Source organism: Nanorana parkeri, unplaced genomic scaffold (genome assembly GCF_000935625.1).
Source record: "Nanorana parkeri isolate BGI_ZX_2015 unplaced genomic scaffold, ASM93562v1 scaffold780, whole genome shotgun sequence".
NCBI classification, from domain to species: Eukaryota; Metazoa; Chordata; class Amphibia; order Anura; family Dicroglossidae; genus Nanorana; species Nanorana parkeri.
Window position 1 is genome coordinate 209,779 of NW_017307048.1, and position 20,390 is coordinate 230,168.

Here is a 20,390-nt window from a genome sequence, read left to right on the forward strand (position 1 = left end):
TTGATTGCAGATACTGTTAAGAAGGCATTGCATAGATAACATTTTACTATACTAAATAAATACTTTAATGTGAGAAATTCTGTTTTATGACTGACTTTCTACCTTAATTTCTTTTTACAGTTAATTATTAATTGTTCTTACATTTCTTGGTGGTTTTTTTTCTAAGCCGTTACATTACAAGGTAACATCACAACAGTTTTTAACGAAATGAGTGTCGGTGGAATTGTAGCGCCACCTTGTGGAAGATTTTTAAAATACACCGGTCTACACAAAAAGAATTTGGGGTCATTTACTACAGCGAAAATTGTATATTCTAGAGTGTATAAATAAAAAGAAATATAAGCATGACAGTGTACGTCCAAGTGCGGGCACACGGACCCACATGGATGTGCAGATTCGGATCTGTGTGTAACCATGCGCAGCCACGTCCTCCCCATAGGGAGGTACAAGAGGCTGCACGCAATTAAAGTGACATTAAAGGATTTTTTTTCCCTCCCCTCAATGTTACTGTAGGGACTTACCTTAAATGATGCCTCTTAATCCGTTCTTCTTCTTCCTTACTGTCGTTTTTAGCTGTCCCCCAGCGCTGCTGCGGGACTCCGATCCAGTGCTGACTCCAGTGGCGGAGCTAAGGAACAAAGGGCCCTGGTGCAAGATTTTTTTTGGGCCCCCCCCCCCCAGGCTGACTCCTCTGTCCTCCTCTTCTCTCATGTCCCACGGTGTCTATCAGGGTGCACGCTGCTCCATAGACTTACCTTGTGTCTCTCCTCGTCTCCCGGCCGAACATCTGAAGTGCGCATGCGCCTGCCCCAAGATCCTTTGCGGCCGCCCGAGAAATTTTCAGATGTTTGGATGGGAGCGCGCGGCAAAGACACAGGTAAGTTTAAACCTCTTTCAAAAGGTTTAAAAAAAAAAAGTTTTTGCATATATCTACTGCTTGCTAGCTCAATAGATCGGGAAGTGAGCGAACACATACCGATCATGTCCCTGCAGAGAGCTGTGACTGTCACTCACGGTTCCCTGCAGATATTCCCCCCTCCCCGCTCAGATCCTCCAGCGCTGATTGGCAGAATGGACAGGGAGGGGGGCAGGTACAGCTGGCTCTGCCTCTAGATAGGCAGAGCCAGCTGTCAGTCACGCAGCTGGTGGATCTCGACAGTAATGTCGGGATCCGCTTCAGCTGCGGCAATCCTAGTATAGCGCGACCTGTAGCTCGCGCTATACTGAGCTTTGGGTGACGGGAGGACGCTAGTTTATGTCCTCCCGTGACCCTGAGGAGAACTATGGGGAAAAACACTGACCCCATAGTTCTCCTTTAATGTTCTGCTTTTTGTTTCCTTTGTTGTTGTTTAATTAATCTTGAAGGATCAGTGAAGGACAATCACTCCTCTTAGGATCAGGCCCAGCCATTTCACCTCCCCGCAGTCCCACCTCCTTGTACCCATGTAATCGCACAGCCTCTAGTAGGTAGGTGTCTCTTTCTGTTATGTAACATTGTATGGTGGGATAACATTACCTCCCTAGTAGATAGGGGTCTCTTTGTGCTATACAGCATAAAAGATGGAATTATTGTAAGTGTCTTACATACAGTATAACAGACAGAAATTGTAATAGCGAGCAGGTAGGTAGTTTGGCTAGTAGGTAGGTGTCTCTTTCTTTTATACTCTATAGAATGATGTAATGACTGCACCCAACTTACACTGAATTACAAAAATGCCTACCCTAATCAGCACCCTAGTTTACTCTAATCAGCCCTAATTAACTACTTCTCAGCTTAGCAATTAAGTTCCCTCTGATTGTTTTTGTTTATTTTTAATTCATTTTGTGTATTCTTTTTTTTAGTGTTGTATAAAAAAAAGGATACAGTTGAAAAAAGCCTCTTTTTTTGTAAATATACTGAAGGGAATTTATCAAAACTGGTGCAGACAAAATCTGAACCATAATTCAGGACTAAAATTATATTAACAGTGGTTAGTGATGTGCTTTTGTTCCCCTAATGATTTAGTAGCACTGACATGAACCCAACAGCAAGAAAGTGAAACAGCTAAAACAATGCAGTCTATGAATCATGGACCATCTAGGAACTTGTAATGACCCAGGAAAAAAAAAGACATGCAAATATTAGGAATAAAACCTGAGACACGTGTACAGGTTATGGAGGGGCAATTTGGACAGATTAAAGGGAAGATTTGGGGTCCTAATAGAAAGGTTCAAAATGTTAAGGATGTCTGTTTTTTTCCCCAATTTATTTTCTACTGAACAAACAAACATTTTAAAGCTGAGCTCCGACTGGAAAAGGGAAACTCTTGTAGTGGGCCTTTTTTTCCAGCCCGGAGTTCAGTTTTTAAAATAGATTTTCCGTCCATTGGCATCTTTAACCTCCCTGGTGATCTGATTATGTCAGTTTTTTTTTTTTTATTTTATTGTTCGTTTTTTCTTCTTTTTTTCTTTTAACCACTTGCTGACCGGGGTTACATAGTTAGTCAGGTTGAAAAAAGACACAAGTCCATCGAGTCCAACCTATAAAGATACAAAGAAAAAGGAAGACAAGCCTAAACAGAACACTATGCCCACAATTACCCAATGTTGATCCAGAGGAAGGCAAAAAAAAAAACCTATAAAGCACGGTTCAATTTGCAACTTGATCCCATAAGGCAATCGGATATTCCCTGGATCAACAATCTCTGATGCTTAATATACCTCTAAGAACTCAATATCCAGTAATATTCTGTGCATTTAGGAATACATCCAGATATTTTTGTAAATAATTTACCGAGCTAGCTAGAACAAGCTCCTGGGGGAGTCTATTCCACATTCTCACAGCTCTAACTGTGAAGAATCCTTTCCGCATGCAAAGGTTAAACCTCTTTTCCAACAGACGCAAAGAGTGCCCCCTTGTCCTTTGCAGTGACCTTAACGTGAATAATTTGGCACCAAGTTCTTTAAATGGACCATTTATGTATTTATACATGGTGATCATGTCCCCCCTTAGTCGCCTCTTCTCCAGAGAGTCCAAATTCAGGTCAGCTAATCGCTCCTCATAGTTCAGCTCCTTCATGCTTCTTATGAGTTTGGTCGCCCTTCGCTGCACTTTCTCCAGTTCCACAAAATCCTTTTTGTGAACTGGTGCCCAAAACTGAACCGCATATTCCAGATGAGGTCTTACTAATGCTTTGTACAGGGGCAGGATTATGTCTCTGTCTCTGGAGTCTGGAGACCCCGTATAATACAAGAAAGTATTTTGCTTGCTTTAGAAACTGCAGCTTGACATTGCATGCTATTATTGAGTCTATGATCTACCAGAACACCCGGATCTTTCTCCATCATTGACTCCCCCAAACATACTCCCCCTAGAGTATAGGACGTATGCATGTTTTTAGTTTACACCCCCTTCCTGTCCCGGCCATTTTTCAGTATTCAGCGCTGCGGTACTTTGACTGACGTTTATTCCGTCCCGCAACGCTGTACTCAAATTAATTTTATACAATTTTTCGGGAACACATATAGCTTTCTTTTGGTGGCATGTAATCACCACTACGGGTATTTTTTTTACTATATAATGAAAAAAGTACCGAAAATTTTGAAAAAAACCCTGTAAAACATGTATTATTACCCAATTTTTTGGTAAAATATAAAAGACGGGGTCACGTCAGGTAAATAGACGCCAAACATGTCAAGCTTTAAAATTGCGCACCCGCTAGTATGGTAATTTTTTGCGTGCACCCGCAAAAAACTACCATACTCAAAATTGACCATAGCCGACGCTTTAAAAGCTTTTACCGCTCATCAGTTTAGTGATATCAGTGATTGATGACCCTAGAATTATTGCTCTCATTCCGACGTTCGCGACGATCTGTAACATGTTCGGCGCAATGGATGTAATCGTCGTTTTTGCACGTAGGCGGACTCGACGCATGTTTGCGTTTGCATGTGCATGTGGGGGTGGGGGACTTTATTTTTATTTTTTTATTGCTTTGATATGTGACTTAATTTTTTTTTTTGTAACTTTAATTTTTTTAAACCTTTTTTTTCACTGAACTTTATTGCTATTACATAGGGAGCAAACAAGCTCCCTATGTGATAGCCAATTTGTAGTGACAGGTCCTCTTTATGGAGACATCAGGGGTCTTTAGGACCCCTAATATCACCTTGGGACCCTCAGAGAAGCTGATGAAGCAGAGAGGTTTCTGTACCGGAGAGTGACAGAGGAATGCGGAAGTGATGTAATACACATCACTGCCTGCATTCAGAAGAGGAGAGGAGATCAAACAGAGCTCGTGTACTGAGCTCCATTTGATCTCTGGCCGCAGAGCTGCTGTGCCGGTCCCGGGCTCACACCGGGCACAGCGGAGCTCGGGATTGCCAGCAGTGGCTGCGGCAGATGGGACGGCATTCAAGAAGCCGCTGTCCAGCCGTTTAATTACAACGGCCGGACAGCAGGTGTTTAAATTTCCTGTCGGTTCCGCCCCCTGCGACACAGGCGCTCGCAAGGGACGGAACCCGGAAGACGGATGCCGCCATCGGCCGGAGGAAGCAGTGGGGGAGGACGCAGCGCCCACGATCTGTATTGTGCATACTTTATTAATGTTTTTGCATATATCTACTGCTTGCTAGCAGTGGATATATGAAAAAACAAAGGAGAGTTTGATTCTACTTTAATCTGTTTCATTTATTTATAGATCAAAGGGATGAGCTCCATCTGCTTATGATATGAGTTAAAGCAATCTAACAATTAAAAAAAAAAGTTCCTATTTAACCACTTATCAATTCTTAGTTTACCCTAATCAGCCCTAATTAGCTCCTAGTAGACTTGTAGGTATGGGTCTCTTTCTGTTATACAGCATAGAATGATGGAATAACTGCATCCAACTTACATTGAGTTACAAAAAAAAGTACTCTAATCATTACCCTAGTTTACTCTAATTAGCCCTAATTATCTCCTCATTTTCCTTCTCCCCATAGCTATTATTTTCCCTCTGATTATTTTTGTTTATTTTTATAACAATTATTATATAACTAATTTTGTTAATTTATGTGTTTTAGTGTTGCATTAAAAAAAAAAGTGTACAGCCTCTATTTCATTTATAAATATATTTGCAATGTTTTGTAAAGAATCGTAATTTTAGTTTAAACAGGACGAATTATAGAATAAAGTTTATACTTTTCATTTATAAAAAAAAACAATATATGTATTACTTTGTTGTTTCATGTAATGACAAATTGATTGCTGGAACAACAGACCCATAGCAGAAATGTGTAGAGGTGTGAGAGCTGAAGAGGTTATTTTACTTTTGTTCCCAAAATGACTTAGTAACTGAAATGCACCCAACAGATTAAAAAGAAATGTAATAAGTTATTTGAAGGCAAACCTACCAGTCAACTCTGGCTGAGTAAAAACAATGCTTTCTCTATGTAGGTAAGATTTCATCCAAGCAGATAACAATTGGGAAGCCAACTCATTGTATATAATACAGAGTACAAGTAACGGGAAGAAGCTATATGCTGTTGTATGTGATACAATGGACGTATGGTACAGATAGGATGTGAATGTCACACAAACAATACAATACTGCATAAGAGTAATAAAGTAGAACTAAACACTTACAAAAAAATACTTTGTAGAGCATTGTAAGTAAAACAGGATCACATTATTATTTATATTATTATTATTATTTTTTACAGATTTCCTCTTACCGCTCGGCGGTTTTCGGCTATTCACTCACTACCGTTCGGCCCCTATGTTGGATCGGCTGAGTCGAACCGCTTCTGCACTTTGGGCTGACTGAAGGCAGCTGATATACGGCTCATTTTAGCCAATTCCAGCCGTACAAGACAAGTGAATAGCCGAATGTTGTTCTGATCACTTCGGCTGGGTTATTCACTTGGCTGCCTTCGTCAGCTTTGTGAATAACCCCCAAAATTTGCTGCAGCCAGGAGTGCAGTGATTAATTTCCTTTTCTGACTGAGTTGCTGGAGCCGGTGCAACTTGCCAAACCAGCACGCGGGGATCCTGGGATGAGCCAATCACTTTAAATGATAGAAGTGTTTTTGTTCTGAAGATACGGGTAAACAACGCGATTTAACAGCCTTTGAACGTGGGATGATTGTTGGCGCTTGGAGCCATGGAATGTCTCTTTAAATTCAGGCAATAGTCTCATTATAAGTATGAAAGCTGACTGTTGTCTATTAGGGACCATAACTTCATTTTTTGCTTTTTTTCTAAGTCAGCATAACTATAGGAAAATAGTAAAAAATAGTAAAATATTTTCCTATATAAAAATATATTAGGTGAGGGCACCTGTATAGAGGACAGTAAAAATGCAGTTAGACGGTTTACCTTAATGTTCTGCTTTTTGTTTCCTTTGTTGTTTTTTAATTAATCTTGAAGGATGAGGGAAGGACAATCACTCCTCTTAAGATCAGTCCCAGCCATTTCACCTCCCCACAGTCCCACCTCCTTGTCTCCATGTAATCACACTTCTCTTCTAATGCACACTTTCCCTGTGCAGGAACCAGAGGAAACAGCCTCCAGTAGGTAGGTGTCTCTTTCTGTTATGTAACATAGTATGGTGGAATAACTTTACCCAACATATAAATGACAACCAAAAAGTATTATTATTATGCAGGATTTATATAGTGCCAACAGTTTGCGCAGCGCTTTAAAATATAAGAAAGACATTACAATTACAATCCAATTCAAGACAAAATGGTAAGGAGGGCCCTGCCCCTGAGGGCTTACAATCGAAAAGCTAGTAGGTAGGTGTCTAATTGTGTTATACAGTATTAAAGTCCAATATGTCCCTCTGAACTCCTCACAGCATCTCCAGCCCGAATCACAATAATGGTGCTTGCAGTGTTCCTCACGGTGTGTTACATTGTGGCCCCCAAAACGTCGGTTATAATTATTGCAACATGTATGATAATTTGTCCGATTAAATGGACTTTATCGTTTGAATATTTTCCATTGAGTGCTGGTGATTCCTGTTCATTTGCTGTTTGATTGTGTTATACAACATATATTGATGAAATAACTACATCCAACTTAAATTAAGTTACAAAAAAAACGTACCTTAATCAGTACCCTAGTTTACCCTAATCAGCTCTAATTAACGCCTTCTCCTCTTATTTTTATAACCATTCATATTTCATTAATTTTGTTCATTTTTTTTTTTTTTTTTTAGTGCATTAAAAAAGCATACAGTTGAAAAAAAAATAAGCCTCCATTTTATTATATGTAAACATATTTGCAGTTCTTTGTACAGAAATCAGAATTTTCGGGGGGGGATACGTTGCACAGTAGTTAGTGATGTGCTTTTGTTCCCCAAATGATTTAGTAGCACTGACATGTACCCAACAGCCAGAAAGTATAATAGCGAAAACAATGCAGTTCTCTGATTCATGGACCATTAAGAGGCTTGTAATGACCCAGCAAATAAGACATGCAAACATTAGGAATAAACCCTGTGACACATGTACAGGTTATAGAGGGGCGATTTAGATGGATTAAAGGGAAGATTTGGGGTTCTACTAGAAAGGTTCAAAATGTTTATTTTTCATTGCACAGCTTGCACAATTTATTCCTAGATTTTATTCAAATTTATAAATATATAATTATGTTAAAATATGACCTGGGATTCCTGCTTGGCATCGCTGCCCTGCCTACTCTGTTCATCAGATTCACCTGCAGTGAATGTTTGGAGGAGTATTGCTTCTTTTTACACAGTGCCTACAAACACTGTTCAGACAGGAGATAGAGAGATACAAAGTAAAATTGTTACCTTTGTGTTTAATCTGCTTCATTCTTGTTTGAATCGTAGACATGAGCTTCATCTGCATATGATATGAGTAAAGGAGAACTATGGGGAAAAGCCCTAACCCCATAGTTCTCCTTTAACTCCAGGGTTACGGGGAGGACACAAACTAGCGTCCTCCCGCCACCCAAAGCTCAGTATACCGCAAGCTAGAGCTTGCGGTATACTGAGACGCCGCAGCCGGGACGGATCCACCCGGCTGCGTGATTGACAGCTGGCTCTGCCTATCTAGAGACAAAGCCAGCTGTACCCGCCCCCTCCCTCGTCCGTTCCGCCAGTCAGCACTGGAGGATAGGACAGGGGAGGGGGGATCCCTGCAGTGAGCCGTGAGTGACAGTCACAGCTCTCTACAGGGATAGATCGAGAAGTGAGCGAGCAACAGTATGTGTTCGCTCACTTCTCGATCTATTGAGCCGACCTGTGCCAGTCTCATTGTCGGCTAGAACTATGAGGATGAGTAAAAATCACTCACCTCATAGTTCTCCTTTAAGGGCTAGCTCACACCACCTTCAGTGCTTTCTGGCCCGATCTGGAACACACTGGTTCGCATTGCGGCCGACTCACTTTGTTGTGGGGCGGGAGGGGGCGTGGCAGTCCATTGAACTCAGTGGCACCGTAGCCACACCCTCCGGCCGCAATGCGATCGACCACACGGCAATGCTTGGCACATCAATGCCTGCGGTCCGGTCAGAAAAAATGCCTCTATGCTGCACTATTTTTTCTGACCGGACCGGAATGCAGGCATTGATGTGCTACGCATTCCCGAGCGGCCGGTCGCATTGCGGCCGGAGGGCGTGGCTTTGTGCCGTTCTCTCCTCACTTTGCTGCCCCACAGCAAAGTGAGCCGGCTGCAAGTGTCTGGTGTGAACGGGTCCTTAAGGCAAGTAAAAAAAAATTGTTCCTTTTAACCACTTAGTAATTTGTAGGTTACCCAAATCAGCCCTAATCAGCTTCTTCTTTTCCTTCTCCCCATGGCAATTTTCCCTCTGATTGTTTTTGTTAATAGTTAACTCTTTGGGGGCTATTCACATCGGAACTTTCCGAAATTATATAATTGTTTGCGGAGGTTAAATTCATTTTTTGTCTAAAAATGAAACGAAAAATCTAAAACCGTTGCTCCGGCCTTGAGGAGGTTAAAGTAAACGCAGGTTCACCTTATTAGAGAAGAACTCCAAAGGTAATTTTAATTAGGGGCGGGGCCTTCATACAGCCCAGCAGTGCTGAACAAGAGAAATCACTTGAGTCTCCCATCCAAGCTGAACAGCCTGGATAGGGGTATCTTCCCTGCTGTCTATTGTATTCTGACACCCGGCACCCGTGTCCTGTCAACAATGTTCCACCAAGTCCCTTTAATTTTTCAAATAGTTTTAAAAAAAAATTAACCCTTGCAGTGGGGCTACCCCAGCACTGCAAGGGTTAAGTGCTCGTTTTGGTCTAGGGCCTAAAATAAAGAAGGTAAACTGACCCAATCCTCAGTCCCACGTCGGTGAACGATCACCTCTCTCTTCCTTCCTTGAATATCCCTCAAGTCAATGGACTTGTATTGGAGGTACTTAGACTGCCGAAGCCTGGGAGAAAGCACCCCCCCTGAGGGGGGGGGGGGCTGAGAATCAGGTGAGTATATCTTTTTACCCTGGACCAAAATGAGCACTTAACCCTTTCAGACCTACAATGCAGTGGTAGACCCACCGCAAGTGTTAATTTTTAAAATGCTCAAGCTGTCAAGATTACTGGGACCACAATACCTCATTTATTGGTTTTATAATTTATATCTGTATTACAATTAATGCAACAGCCAATGTATGCATTCATCAAAATGTTGTTTATATTGTAAAATCAGCTAATGTAAGTATTTAAATATGTGCTGAGATCAGCCTCTTGGTAATTGTCTGCACATCCGACTGGGAGAGGCGGGGCCAGTGGTAACAGCCAATCAGGTCCTACCACATCCACATATATTGACAGTGAGAATACAGAAGGGTGAAGAGAGATGACCTCATCAGTCTACCATAGTTGCCAACATTTCAAAACAATTTTCTAGCGACACCTTTTTTCCCCCCTCTTCATCCAGCAAGCTATTGCAGGCGGATAATGAACTCTAATTAGGGGCGGGGCATTTGTTTAAGTTGGCGTGATTCAAAAAAAAGGCATATCGTATACTGGAAGATTTATCATAAAAAGGACAGAAACACAACCAAGAAGGTATTGTCATTAATAAAATTATTAATGGATTTGTTTAGCTCGCTACAACTTTTAGTCTGTACAGTTTATTTAAAGTGTGTCAAACCAACAAACTAACCCATTTGATGTAAAATAGTAGTAAATAAGGCAGAGTTCACTAGTAAGTAACGCAGAGTTCAGTAGTAAGTAACGTAGAGTTCAGTAGTAAGTAAGGCAGCGTTCAGTAGTAAGTAAGGCAGAGTTTAGTAGTAAGTAACGTAGAGTTCAGTAATAAGTAAGGCAGAGTTCAGTAGTAAGTAAGGCAGAGTTTAGTAGTAAGTAGACATGTGCACTGCCATAAAATTTGTTTCGTTTCGTTTTGATTCGGATTTGTGTTATTTCGTTTTTCGGGATTCGGGTGTGAAAGTCAATTTGGAATCGGACGAAATTAGTTAGCGGTAGTTCCTTCGAACGTTCGTTTCGTTTCTTATTCGTTTGTTCGTTTGCAGCAAAGTGACATTTGAGGGGGGAAAAATGTTTTTCTCCTTCTCTAATGTCACTTTGCTCCAACGAAACAAATAAGAAACGAAAATGAAACGAACGTCCGAACGAACTACCGCTAACTAATTTTGGAAACGGAAATTCGGATTCGTTTGCATTCGTTATATCTGTAATTCGGAATTCGGATACATCCGAAAGTCCGAATTTCGATTCGGAACTAAACTAATCGCACGTGTCTAGTAGTAAGTAACGCAGAGTTCAGTAGTAAGTAAGGCAGCGTTCAGTAGTAAGTAGGGCAGAGTTCAGTAGTAAGTAAGGCAGAGTTCAGTAGTAAGTAACGTAGAGTACAGTAGTAAGTAAGGCAGAGTTTAGTAGTAAGTAAGGCAGAGTTCTGTAGTAAAGCCCCTATGTGTGTGTTGGGGGGGCATTAGATTGTAAGCTCCTCTGCACAGGGACATATGAATATGTATATTTAAAAAATATATATTTAGCGCAGCACAGCAGAGACTGCACCACCCTTGTACAGTTTTCCATAGACTACTCTCATGGGGAAAGCCACTTTTCTAAAGCCTGCTGCATGACCTGCAGACAGAGATGAGACCACAGAACAGATTTACAGCTCCATTCTGTACGGTGTGTGCTTTCTACTTAGATACAGTTTGTTAATGGTTTTGCATGATGGCCCATAACATTGTCTAAGGAAAAAATACCTTTTTTTATTTTTATGTTTAATTGTGTCACCATGAGCCGGTTTGCCAACGTGGAAAACTTGTTGCTGCTGTGCTTGGTTGTTGTTGGACTCCTGTTTAAATGATGAAGAAAAAAGAGAAGATCATTCCGTCCTCTCTTCTTCCTTTGCTTTTAACCCAGATGAACCCATAAAACAAGAATGGGTCTCCAGCTGCCAAGCGAACTCATCAGTAGTAAGTATTGATGGCTTTTCCACACTGCCGGAACACATTCAGGACTTCCTGAGATATAAACATTGCAGATGGTTTCCGCAGCTCCTTAATGCACACCAGAAATGCGACGGAAGAGATGCCTCTCGTGGGGTATTCCTGCTTCTTGCCATAAAGTCTTCTCCAGAAAACTATGACAGGAGAGCTGTGATTCGCCAGACCTGGGGTAAGCAAAACAACTATAATGGCTCCCATGTCAAAAGGATTTTCCTCTTAGGGACGTCCAAGAAGCAGCAGGAGAGCAGACATTTGCACCAGCTTCTAAGAATTGAGAGTGCGTCATATGGTGACATCTTGCAGTGGGTCTTCCATGACTCTTTTTTTAACCTGACTTTAAAACAGTTCCTCTTCTACCATTGGCTGGAAGAGTATTGCCCAGGAGCTCATTTTATCTTCAATGGAGATGATGATGTTTTTGTCAACACCTTCAATGTAATCACCTACCTACGTGACCTGAGAGCGGATAGTCACCTCTTTGTTGGGCAACTGATAGCCCATGTTGGACCTATTCGTTCCCCTGGCAGCAAATATTATGTTCCCACACAGGTCACCGAATCCGATTCCTTTCCAATGTATTGTGCAGGAGGAGGAATACTCATGTCCAGATTTACTGCCCACACTATTTACAATAAGTCTCTGGAATTACCGTTGTTCCCTATAGATGATGTTTACCTAGGCATGTGTCTGCAAAAGGCTGGTCTAGTCCCAGGCTCGCATATGGGAATGAGTACAGTAGGCTTGCACGTGCCATCGCCCAAAATGGATTCTTTCAACCCGTGCTATTACAGAGGACTTTTAATGGTACACCGCTTCGTGCCATACCAGATGCTGGTCATGTGGAAAGCTGTACAAGATCCTCAACTATACTGTGGACAGAAGCGCTCCTTTTATAATCAAAGCGGTAATGTGTCAGAGGGAACAGGAAGGGGTGGGGCAAATTTAGATTGAGGGGGTGCCCGAGTCTAGTCTTGCCTAGGGCAGCACAAAACCAAAATACAACACTGCTTGCAACCCATAGGACATGTAGTTCCACAACAGCTGGAGGGCCACGGTTTGGTTACCCATGCCTTTAAGCAAGTGGTCTTGAATGTGTGTAAATCCAAACAATGCAGTTCTCTCATTTGCAAAAGCTCGGTCTAATAAAATTCCATGAAACCTTTTAGTTATATCGTCTCCATAAGTGCAGCAGAGAGGGAAGTAATCTGTAATTCAGAAAAAGACAACTGGGCTGGGTCGACACCACTCAGTCGACAACATGAAATGAATAGCTGGGTGGTTAGCATTTCTACCAGAATCAACAGGTAATTTTCAATGCTTGCAGGGTCTTTAAAGGGATAAAACATGGGCAGCATAGTGGCTTGCAGCACTGGCAGTCCCTGGTTCAATCCCCGGTCAGGACACTTTTGCATGACACTTGGCACCGAAGCTCTGGAGATAACTAAACCTTGTTAAAACATCCGAATCAGAAGACTCTGATTCAGAGAACATAGCCACCTGAGAGTCCGCACAGCCATTAGAGACCCCCACATAGCCATCTGATAGTCCACATAGCCAACAGAGACCCCACATAGCCACCTAATAGTCCGCACAGCCCACCATAGACCCAGCACAGCCCACCATAGACCCCACACACCCCACCTAAAACCCAGAACACTCCACCTAAAACCCCGCACAGCCAACCTGAGACCCCACACAGCCCACCTGAGACTCCTTTAGAGCAGGGAATGATGTGAATGTTCACTTGTAAACTGTTGGTGCTATATAAATATCTGTAGTAATAATGGGAACAGTTGCTTTTGTCCTGAGATAAGTGATGGGAAGTGCGGATCTTTACCATGAATCGGTTCATTTGGAACTGTTCATTCAAATGAACCGATTCATGAAGCGCATCATCGGCACACTTGCTGAGTCTGCTGACATGCAAATGAACCGAAGCTCAGGAGCTGACTAAACCTTGTTAAAACATCCGAATCAGAAGACTCTGATTCAGGGAACATAGCCACCTGAGAGTCCGCACAGCCATTAGATACCCCCACATAGCCGCCTGAGAGTCCGCACAGCCATTAGATACCCCCACATTGCCGCCTGAGAGTCCGCACAGCCATTAGATACCCCCACATAGCCGCCTGAGAGTCCGCACAGCCATTAGAGACCCCCACATAGCCACCTGTTAGTCCACATAGCCACCAGAGACCCCACATAGCCACCTAATAGTCCACACAGCCCACCATAGACCCAGCACAGCCCACCTGAAACCCTGCACAGCCCACCTGAAACCCCGCACAGTCCACCTGAGACCCCGAACAGCGCACTTGAGACCCTGGCTTTCCCACCACACCTTAAAACCTGCACAGCCCTGCTGAGACCCTGCACAGCCCACCTGAGACTCCTTGAGAGCAGGGAATTATGTGAACTATGTGCACTATGTAAACTGTTGGTGCTGTATAAATATCTGTAGTAATAATGGGAACAGTTGCTTTTGTCCTGACATAGGACTTTAGATGCAGGTGTGAGTACACACTGTTCTGCTCGAGATGTAATGATACCTTTTGACATACTGTAGCAATGTAAAAAACAATGTGTCCCTGACATGATCTCACATCAGGCCAACAAGCATGTAGAGATGTAACAGATAACAGATCCTTCACTGGTGGACTCACCATCATTCCTTTTTTTTTCTCATTTCATGTCTTTCCATTTAAACTTGTTTTTTTTTCATTTCTCCATTTTTGTTTTCCATTTCTTCTGTCAACCTTCTCTGTATTTTTGTTTTATTTTTAAGGACAACTTCACTGGAAGAAAAGATGTTTATCAGCGTTTGTCAGCGAGGAGGTGTGACGCCGGCGGGACCAGGGATGGGACACTACCACCGCGGTGATCGTTCGCTTCTGTTCTCTCTTCTCTTTCTTGGCTGCTGCAGCTACAGAGCGGCCGAGGAGAAGAGAGAACTGAAGCGAACGATCACCACGGCAGTAATGTCCCATCCAGAGCCGGCACTAGCTCTCTGCGCTCGCTCCCTCTCCTCCCGGCCGCTGCAGCTTCAGCTCCATGAAGCGGACACTCAGAGAGGCGGCTCTGATCACACCTGTTATCGCTCCCTCTCTCTCCTCCCAGCTGCTCTGAAGCTGCAGCGGTCTGGAGGAGAGAGAGGGAACGCTGACAGGTGTGATCACCTCCGCCTCTCTGAGTGCCCGCTTCGTGGAGCTGAAGCTGCAGCGGTCGGGAGAAGAGAGAGGGATCACTCAGCGGTGTGATCAGAGCAGTCTTAAAGAGGCCCCCCTCCCAGTCCACATCTTTAGGAGTTATTAATCTGAGTTGCCCCACTCAGTATGCCCCTCGCTTGCGGCCATATTGAGTGGGGCACTCATATTAATAACGTGCTAAATTAGTCTGACCCAGGGGTGGACTAGGCCCGGGTGCAGGTTGGCAATTGCCCCCCGGGCCTCTCTGATACCTTTGCAAACGCCCCCCGCCGCCGCAAGCACTTCATCTCTCCCCTTTCAGCCGCTGCAGCAGCAGAGCGACCGAGAGGGGAGAGATAAAAAGCTTACGGCGGTGGTGGGGGGCGTTTGCAAAGGTATCAGAGAGGCTTGCTATGCAATTGCCACCCTGCCTCCAGGCCCAGTCTGCCCCTGGGTCAGACTAATCCAGCACGTTATTAATCTTAGTGCCCCACTCAATATGATCGCAAGCAACGGGCAAACTGAGTGGGGCAACTCAGATTAATAACGCCCAAAAGATGTGGACTGGGAGCGGGGCCTCTTTAAGACTGCGGCGGCGGGGAGAAGAAAACAAGAAGCTCGACTGCCATCGTCTGTGCCCGCTTTGATTGGGCTCCTCGGCGGCCACAGCAGTTTCCTCCGCCCACCTCAGCTGCCATTGGAGGGAGAACAAGACTGCCGAACTGCAGTTGGCCAGCATCTGCTGCCCGGGAGAGAGAGCACCTGGAGCTGGCTGGATGTATAGGAAACCTCGCTGCTCCCCCACCATTACTAGAAGAAGAGGTCAAAGCAACTGTAAGTCCCTGTACTTTCTTTGTGACCTCTGCACTGCGTTACATACTGACCTCTGTACTGTGTACTGACCTCTGTACTGTGCGTCACACCCTGACCTCTGTACTGTGCGTCACACCCTGACCTCTGCACTGCGCGTCACTTTGCTGACCTCTGCACTGTGCGTCACATTGTTGACCTCTGCACTGCGCGTCACATTGCTGACCTCTGCACTGCGCGTCACATTGCTGATCTCAGCACTGCACGTCACATTGCTGATCTCAACACTGCGCGTCACATTGCTGATCTCAGCACTGCGCGTCACATTGCTGACCGGTGTACTGCACATCACACAGCTGGCCTCTGTATTCTGCATTGCAGCACTGACTTCTGTACTGTGCGTTGTTACTGATCTTCGTACTCTGCGTCACAACGCTGACCTGGCAAAGTTAAGGCCAGAGCAGGGTAGGGGTTAGGTGGGGCAACTGGTGGCGAGTAACTTTTAAGGTCTGGCTAGTATGTATTCTGACTCCAGTTATTCTAATAGTGAATTATCCCTTCCTGAGACCTCTGTACCTGGCCTCTGTGTAGCAGATACAATCACTGCAGACAATCTTCATGAGATTGCTGAACTCACCAAATACTTTGCATCCACGATGATCTTTATTGAATGCAGCAGGTTTCTGGCAAACAACATGATGTGGTAGGCACTTGTGTTGAAATACTTGAAGGTGAAAACAAATATTCCTTCTCCTGACCTCATGTACATACGTGGCCTAATCTTAGACTGAGGAAATAAAGAGGTTACATCTCGTACAAAGTTTGAGGAGACACAGACAAAGAAGTGCAATAAACACTTGACCACAAAGTGGCAGCATAACAGAATGATAACCATGGCTATACACAATCATACCAACGCGACCTCATTTCCATACAACTGCCAATATGTAACGGGCAAACTGAGTGGGGCAACTCAGATTAATAACGCCCAAAAGATGTGGACTGGGAGCGGGGCCTCTTTAAGACTGCGGCGGCGGGGAGAAGAAAACAAGAAGCTAGACTGCCATCGTCTGTGACAAGTGGACTGGGAGCGGGGCCTCTTTAAGACTGCGGCGGCGGGGAGAAGAAAACAAGAAGCTCGACTGCCATCGTCTGTGCCCGCTTTGATTGGGCTCCTCGGCGGCCACAGCAGTTTCCTCCGCCCACCTCAGCTGCCATTGGAGGGAGAACAAGACTGCCGAACTGCAGTTGGCCAGCATCTGCTGCCCGGGAGAGAGAGCACCTGGAGCTGGCTGGATGTATAGGAAACCTCGCTGCTCCCCCACCATTACTAGAAGAAGAGGTCAAAGCAACTGTAAGTCCCTGTACTTTCTTTGTGACCTCTGCACTGCGTTACATACTGACCTCTGTACTGTGTACTGACCTCTGTACTGTGCGTCACACCCTGACCTCTGTACTGTGCGTCACACCCTGACCTCTGCACTGCGCGTCACTTTGCTGACCTCTGCACTGTGCGTCACATTGTTGACCTCTGCACTGCGCGTCACATTGCTGACCTCTGCACTGCGCGTCACATTGCTGATCTCAGCACTGCACGTCACATTGCTGATCTCAACACTGCGCGTCACATTGCTGATCTCAGCACTGCGCGTCACATTGCTGACCGGTGTACTGCACATCACACAGCTGGCCTCTGTATTCTGCATTGCAGCACTGACTTCTGTACTGTGCGTTGTTACTGATCTTCGTACTCTGCGTCACAACGCTGACCTGGCAAAGTTAAGGCCAGAGCAGGGTAGGGGTTAGGTGGGGCAACTGGTGGCGAGTAACTTTTAAGGTCTGGCTAGTATGTATTCTGACTCCAGTTATTCTAATAGTGAATTATCCCTTCCTGAGACCTCTGTACCTGGCCTCTGTGTAGCAGATACAATCACTGCAGACAATCTTCATGAGATTGCTGAACTCACCAAATACTTTGCATCCACGATGATCTTTATTGAATGCAGCAGGTTTCTGGCAAACAACATGATGTGGTAGGCACTTGTGTTGAAATACTTGAAGGTGAAAACAAATATTCCTTCTCCTGACCTCATGTACATACGTGGCCTAATCTTAGACTGAGGAAATAAAGAGGTTACATCTCGTACAAAGTTTGAGGAGACACAGACAAAGAAGTGCAATAAACACTTGACCACAAAGTGGCAGCATAACAGAATGATAACCATGGCTATACACAATCATACCAACGCGACCTCATTTCCATACAACTGCCAATATGTGTTATCTTTACATGCACACATACACTATATTGCCAAAAGTATTGGGACACCCCTCCAAATCATTGGATTCTGGAGTTCCAATGACCTACATGGCCACAGGTGTATAAAATCACGCACCTCGGCATGCAGACGCTTCTACAAACGTTTGTGAATGAATGGGTCGCTCTCAGGAGCTCAGTGGATTCAAGCGTGGTACCGTGATGAGCGAGTTTGGGGTGGAGGAACTTGACTGGCCTGCACAGAGTCCTGACCTCAACCCGATAGGACACCTTTGGGATGAATTAGAGCGGACACTGCAAGCCCGGCCTTCTCCTCCAACATCAGTACCTGACCTCACAAATGTGCTTCTAGAAGAATGGTCAAACATTCCCATAGACACACTCCTAAACCTTGTGGACGCCTTCCCTGAAGAGTTGAAGCTTTTATAGCGGCAAAGGGCGGAGCCAACTCAATATTGAACCCTACGGACTAAGACTGGGATGCCATTAAAGTACATGTGCGTGTAAAGGCCGGCGTCCCAATACTTTTGGCAATATAGTGTATATATTTGCTTTGTTGGCCTCCCTAATGGGGCCCCCTTCCACTCCTAGGCCCCATAGCAGCCACCTGGCTGCAATGGCTATAGCTATGTCACTGGTTTTTTTTTTGGCAATACTGCAAAAATGATTGTCTTACTATGTGGGAGATGATGTGATCAACCCCATAGAGTGTGCTCCTCTGTCTGCATACCTTCAAGGAATTAAAGTATATCTAAACCCACAGGCAAAAATTTAATATGTTGCAGCTTACCAGTCCTTAACTGTACTGGCTGCATTAGTTTTCTTTTTGTAGGCTTGTTTTCCCTTTATTTTCACCTGGTTACCCGGCCAGTAGGTCTGTTATTTTGCAACTTCTTTAACAGGCCAAGTTGTCCAGCAAAGGTGGCAGATAGAGGGTTGAGACAAACCATGTTACACTGACAGCGGTGTTTTCAATGGTCGGCTTTTATTCATTTATGTATCCCAAAAGGAAAAAAAAAAAACTGCTGCTGTGACTGCTTAAAAAGTGTTAGCTGGACTTCAGATCAAGTTTGATAGTCAAGTTCATCTAAATCTGCTAATTCATCTAAGACTACCCTTTCCACAGGGTGACAATGCTTCTGTCCAAGGGTGGCTCCAATAATCCTCCAGAGTGGAGCCACCTAAGACAAGAAGTGTGTAACTGGCCGGATCGGCAGGTGAAAATAAAGGAAAAAAGCCTACAAAAAAAGAAAACTAGTGGAGCCACCACGTCTAAGGAAGTAAGCTACAATACTTACAATTTTTGGTTTAGATACGTTTTAAGGACAGTATTCTTTAAATATTGACTTTTGATTCTTTAAAATTGCATGGTTTATTGAATTGGTCAAGTAGCGTAGTTTAAGTATTTATTAGGGATGCACCGATATATCGGCCACCGAAACATATCGACTGAAAAATGCAATTTTCTTGCAGATACAGCGGTGCATCCTATTCTCTTCTCCCCGCTGGGCGCTGATCTGTGTCCCAGCGGGGAGGAGAGAAACTGTCATAGGCGGCCGAGTGCTGTGGGAGGAGAGTGCTGTGAGCGGCCGGTGTCTCCCCTCCCACATCGCTCAGCCTCCTGTCACAGATCAGAGGAGAGCAGTGTTGGCGGAGACAGCCAGCGCTGTTACAGGAGACCGGCGGGCGGTGCGGGGGAGGAGTCAGCTGTCAGATCGAGCTCTCCTCCCTGCATCGCTCGCTCAGCCTCCTGTGACAGCGTGTCAGGAAGGAGAGCGGGTACAAGCAGTCAGTGATCAGTGAGTGCTTGTAAATAATTGATGTTTACTATATCCTCAATTATGAATGAATGGGAAGTGACCTACATTACTTCCTGTTCATTCATGATAGTGGATATAGTAAACATACTATGTTCTCATGTTATGAATGAACAGGAACACTTAGTGTATAGGATTACTGTTCATTTATAACAGGGGCTGCAGAAAAGGAGATTAAGGACTCTAAACACAAATGGTTATTTTTTTGCACACTGAAAGGGTTTTAAAAATCAGAGTTCAGGGGAACCAGAAATTTCTCACAATGTTTTCCAAACTGCCCGGGAAAGACATCTATAAATTATGGACAATTAAAACGTCTTTTTCCCTGGATGAACCATGACAAAAGTCCCCAAGTCAGCCAAGAACATAAAAGAAAGAGGATGCAGATATCTGATGCTTTTCTTTCTACTTGGAAGGCACCTTTATTCTGAGACCCAAAGATGTGTACTCTATGGATTTGTAGTGGCAACCAAATATTCTGTTCTCTGGCTACCTTTACCTCATTATATCTTACAACATATTCCTAAAAATGCAGACAGGCAGCCTGGAAAATCAGTGCATGTCTACAAAGTCAATCACAGCTAAGAAAGGACTATAACACTCTTGCCACTTTATCTAAAAAGTAGCATTTTAGGGTGCCAAATGCTTCGGGAGATTGGCAACTTAACTGCAGAGCACCCCATAAACATGAATACTCAGCTCAGCAAAGCCTTTGGGCTTATGTCAAAGGAAGGAAGGATGTGAGTTTCAGGGCGACACAATGGTGCTCAGGACAGATTTCCCTAACCTTCTCAGGTGACGTTTCACCCAAAATTCGCGCAGGGCCAGTGCAAGGATTTTTGCCTACTCAGGCGAAGGTGCATTTCCCCCCC

General features: G+C 44.2%; 1 protein-coding gene across 1 annotated transcript; it reads left to right on the forward strand.

Moving 5' to 3' along the window:
• Nucleotides 1-4,511: 4,511 nt before the first annotated feature.
• LOC108793753 (N-acetyllactosaminide beta-1,3-N-acetylglucosaminyltransferase 3-like) lies at nucleotides 4,512-14,269 on the forward strand. Its single transcript, XM_018564777.1, has 4 exons — nucleotides 4,512-4,564; nucleotides 6,510-6,535; nucleotides 11,343-12,332; nucleotides 14,214-14,269. Exons 1-4 carry the CDS (start codon nucleotides 4,512-4,514, stop codon nucleotides 14,267-14,269), a joined length of 1,125 nt encoding a protein of 374 aa, XP_018420279.1.
• The last annotated feature ends 6,121 nt before the right edge of the window (nucleotides 14,270-20,390 follow it).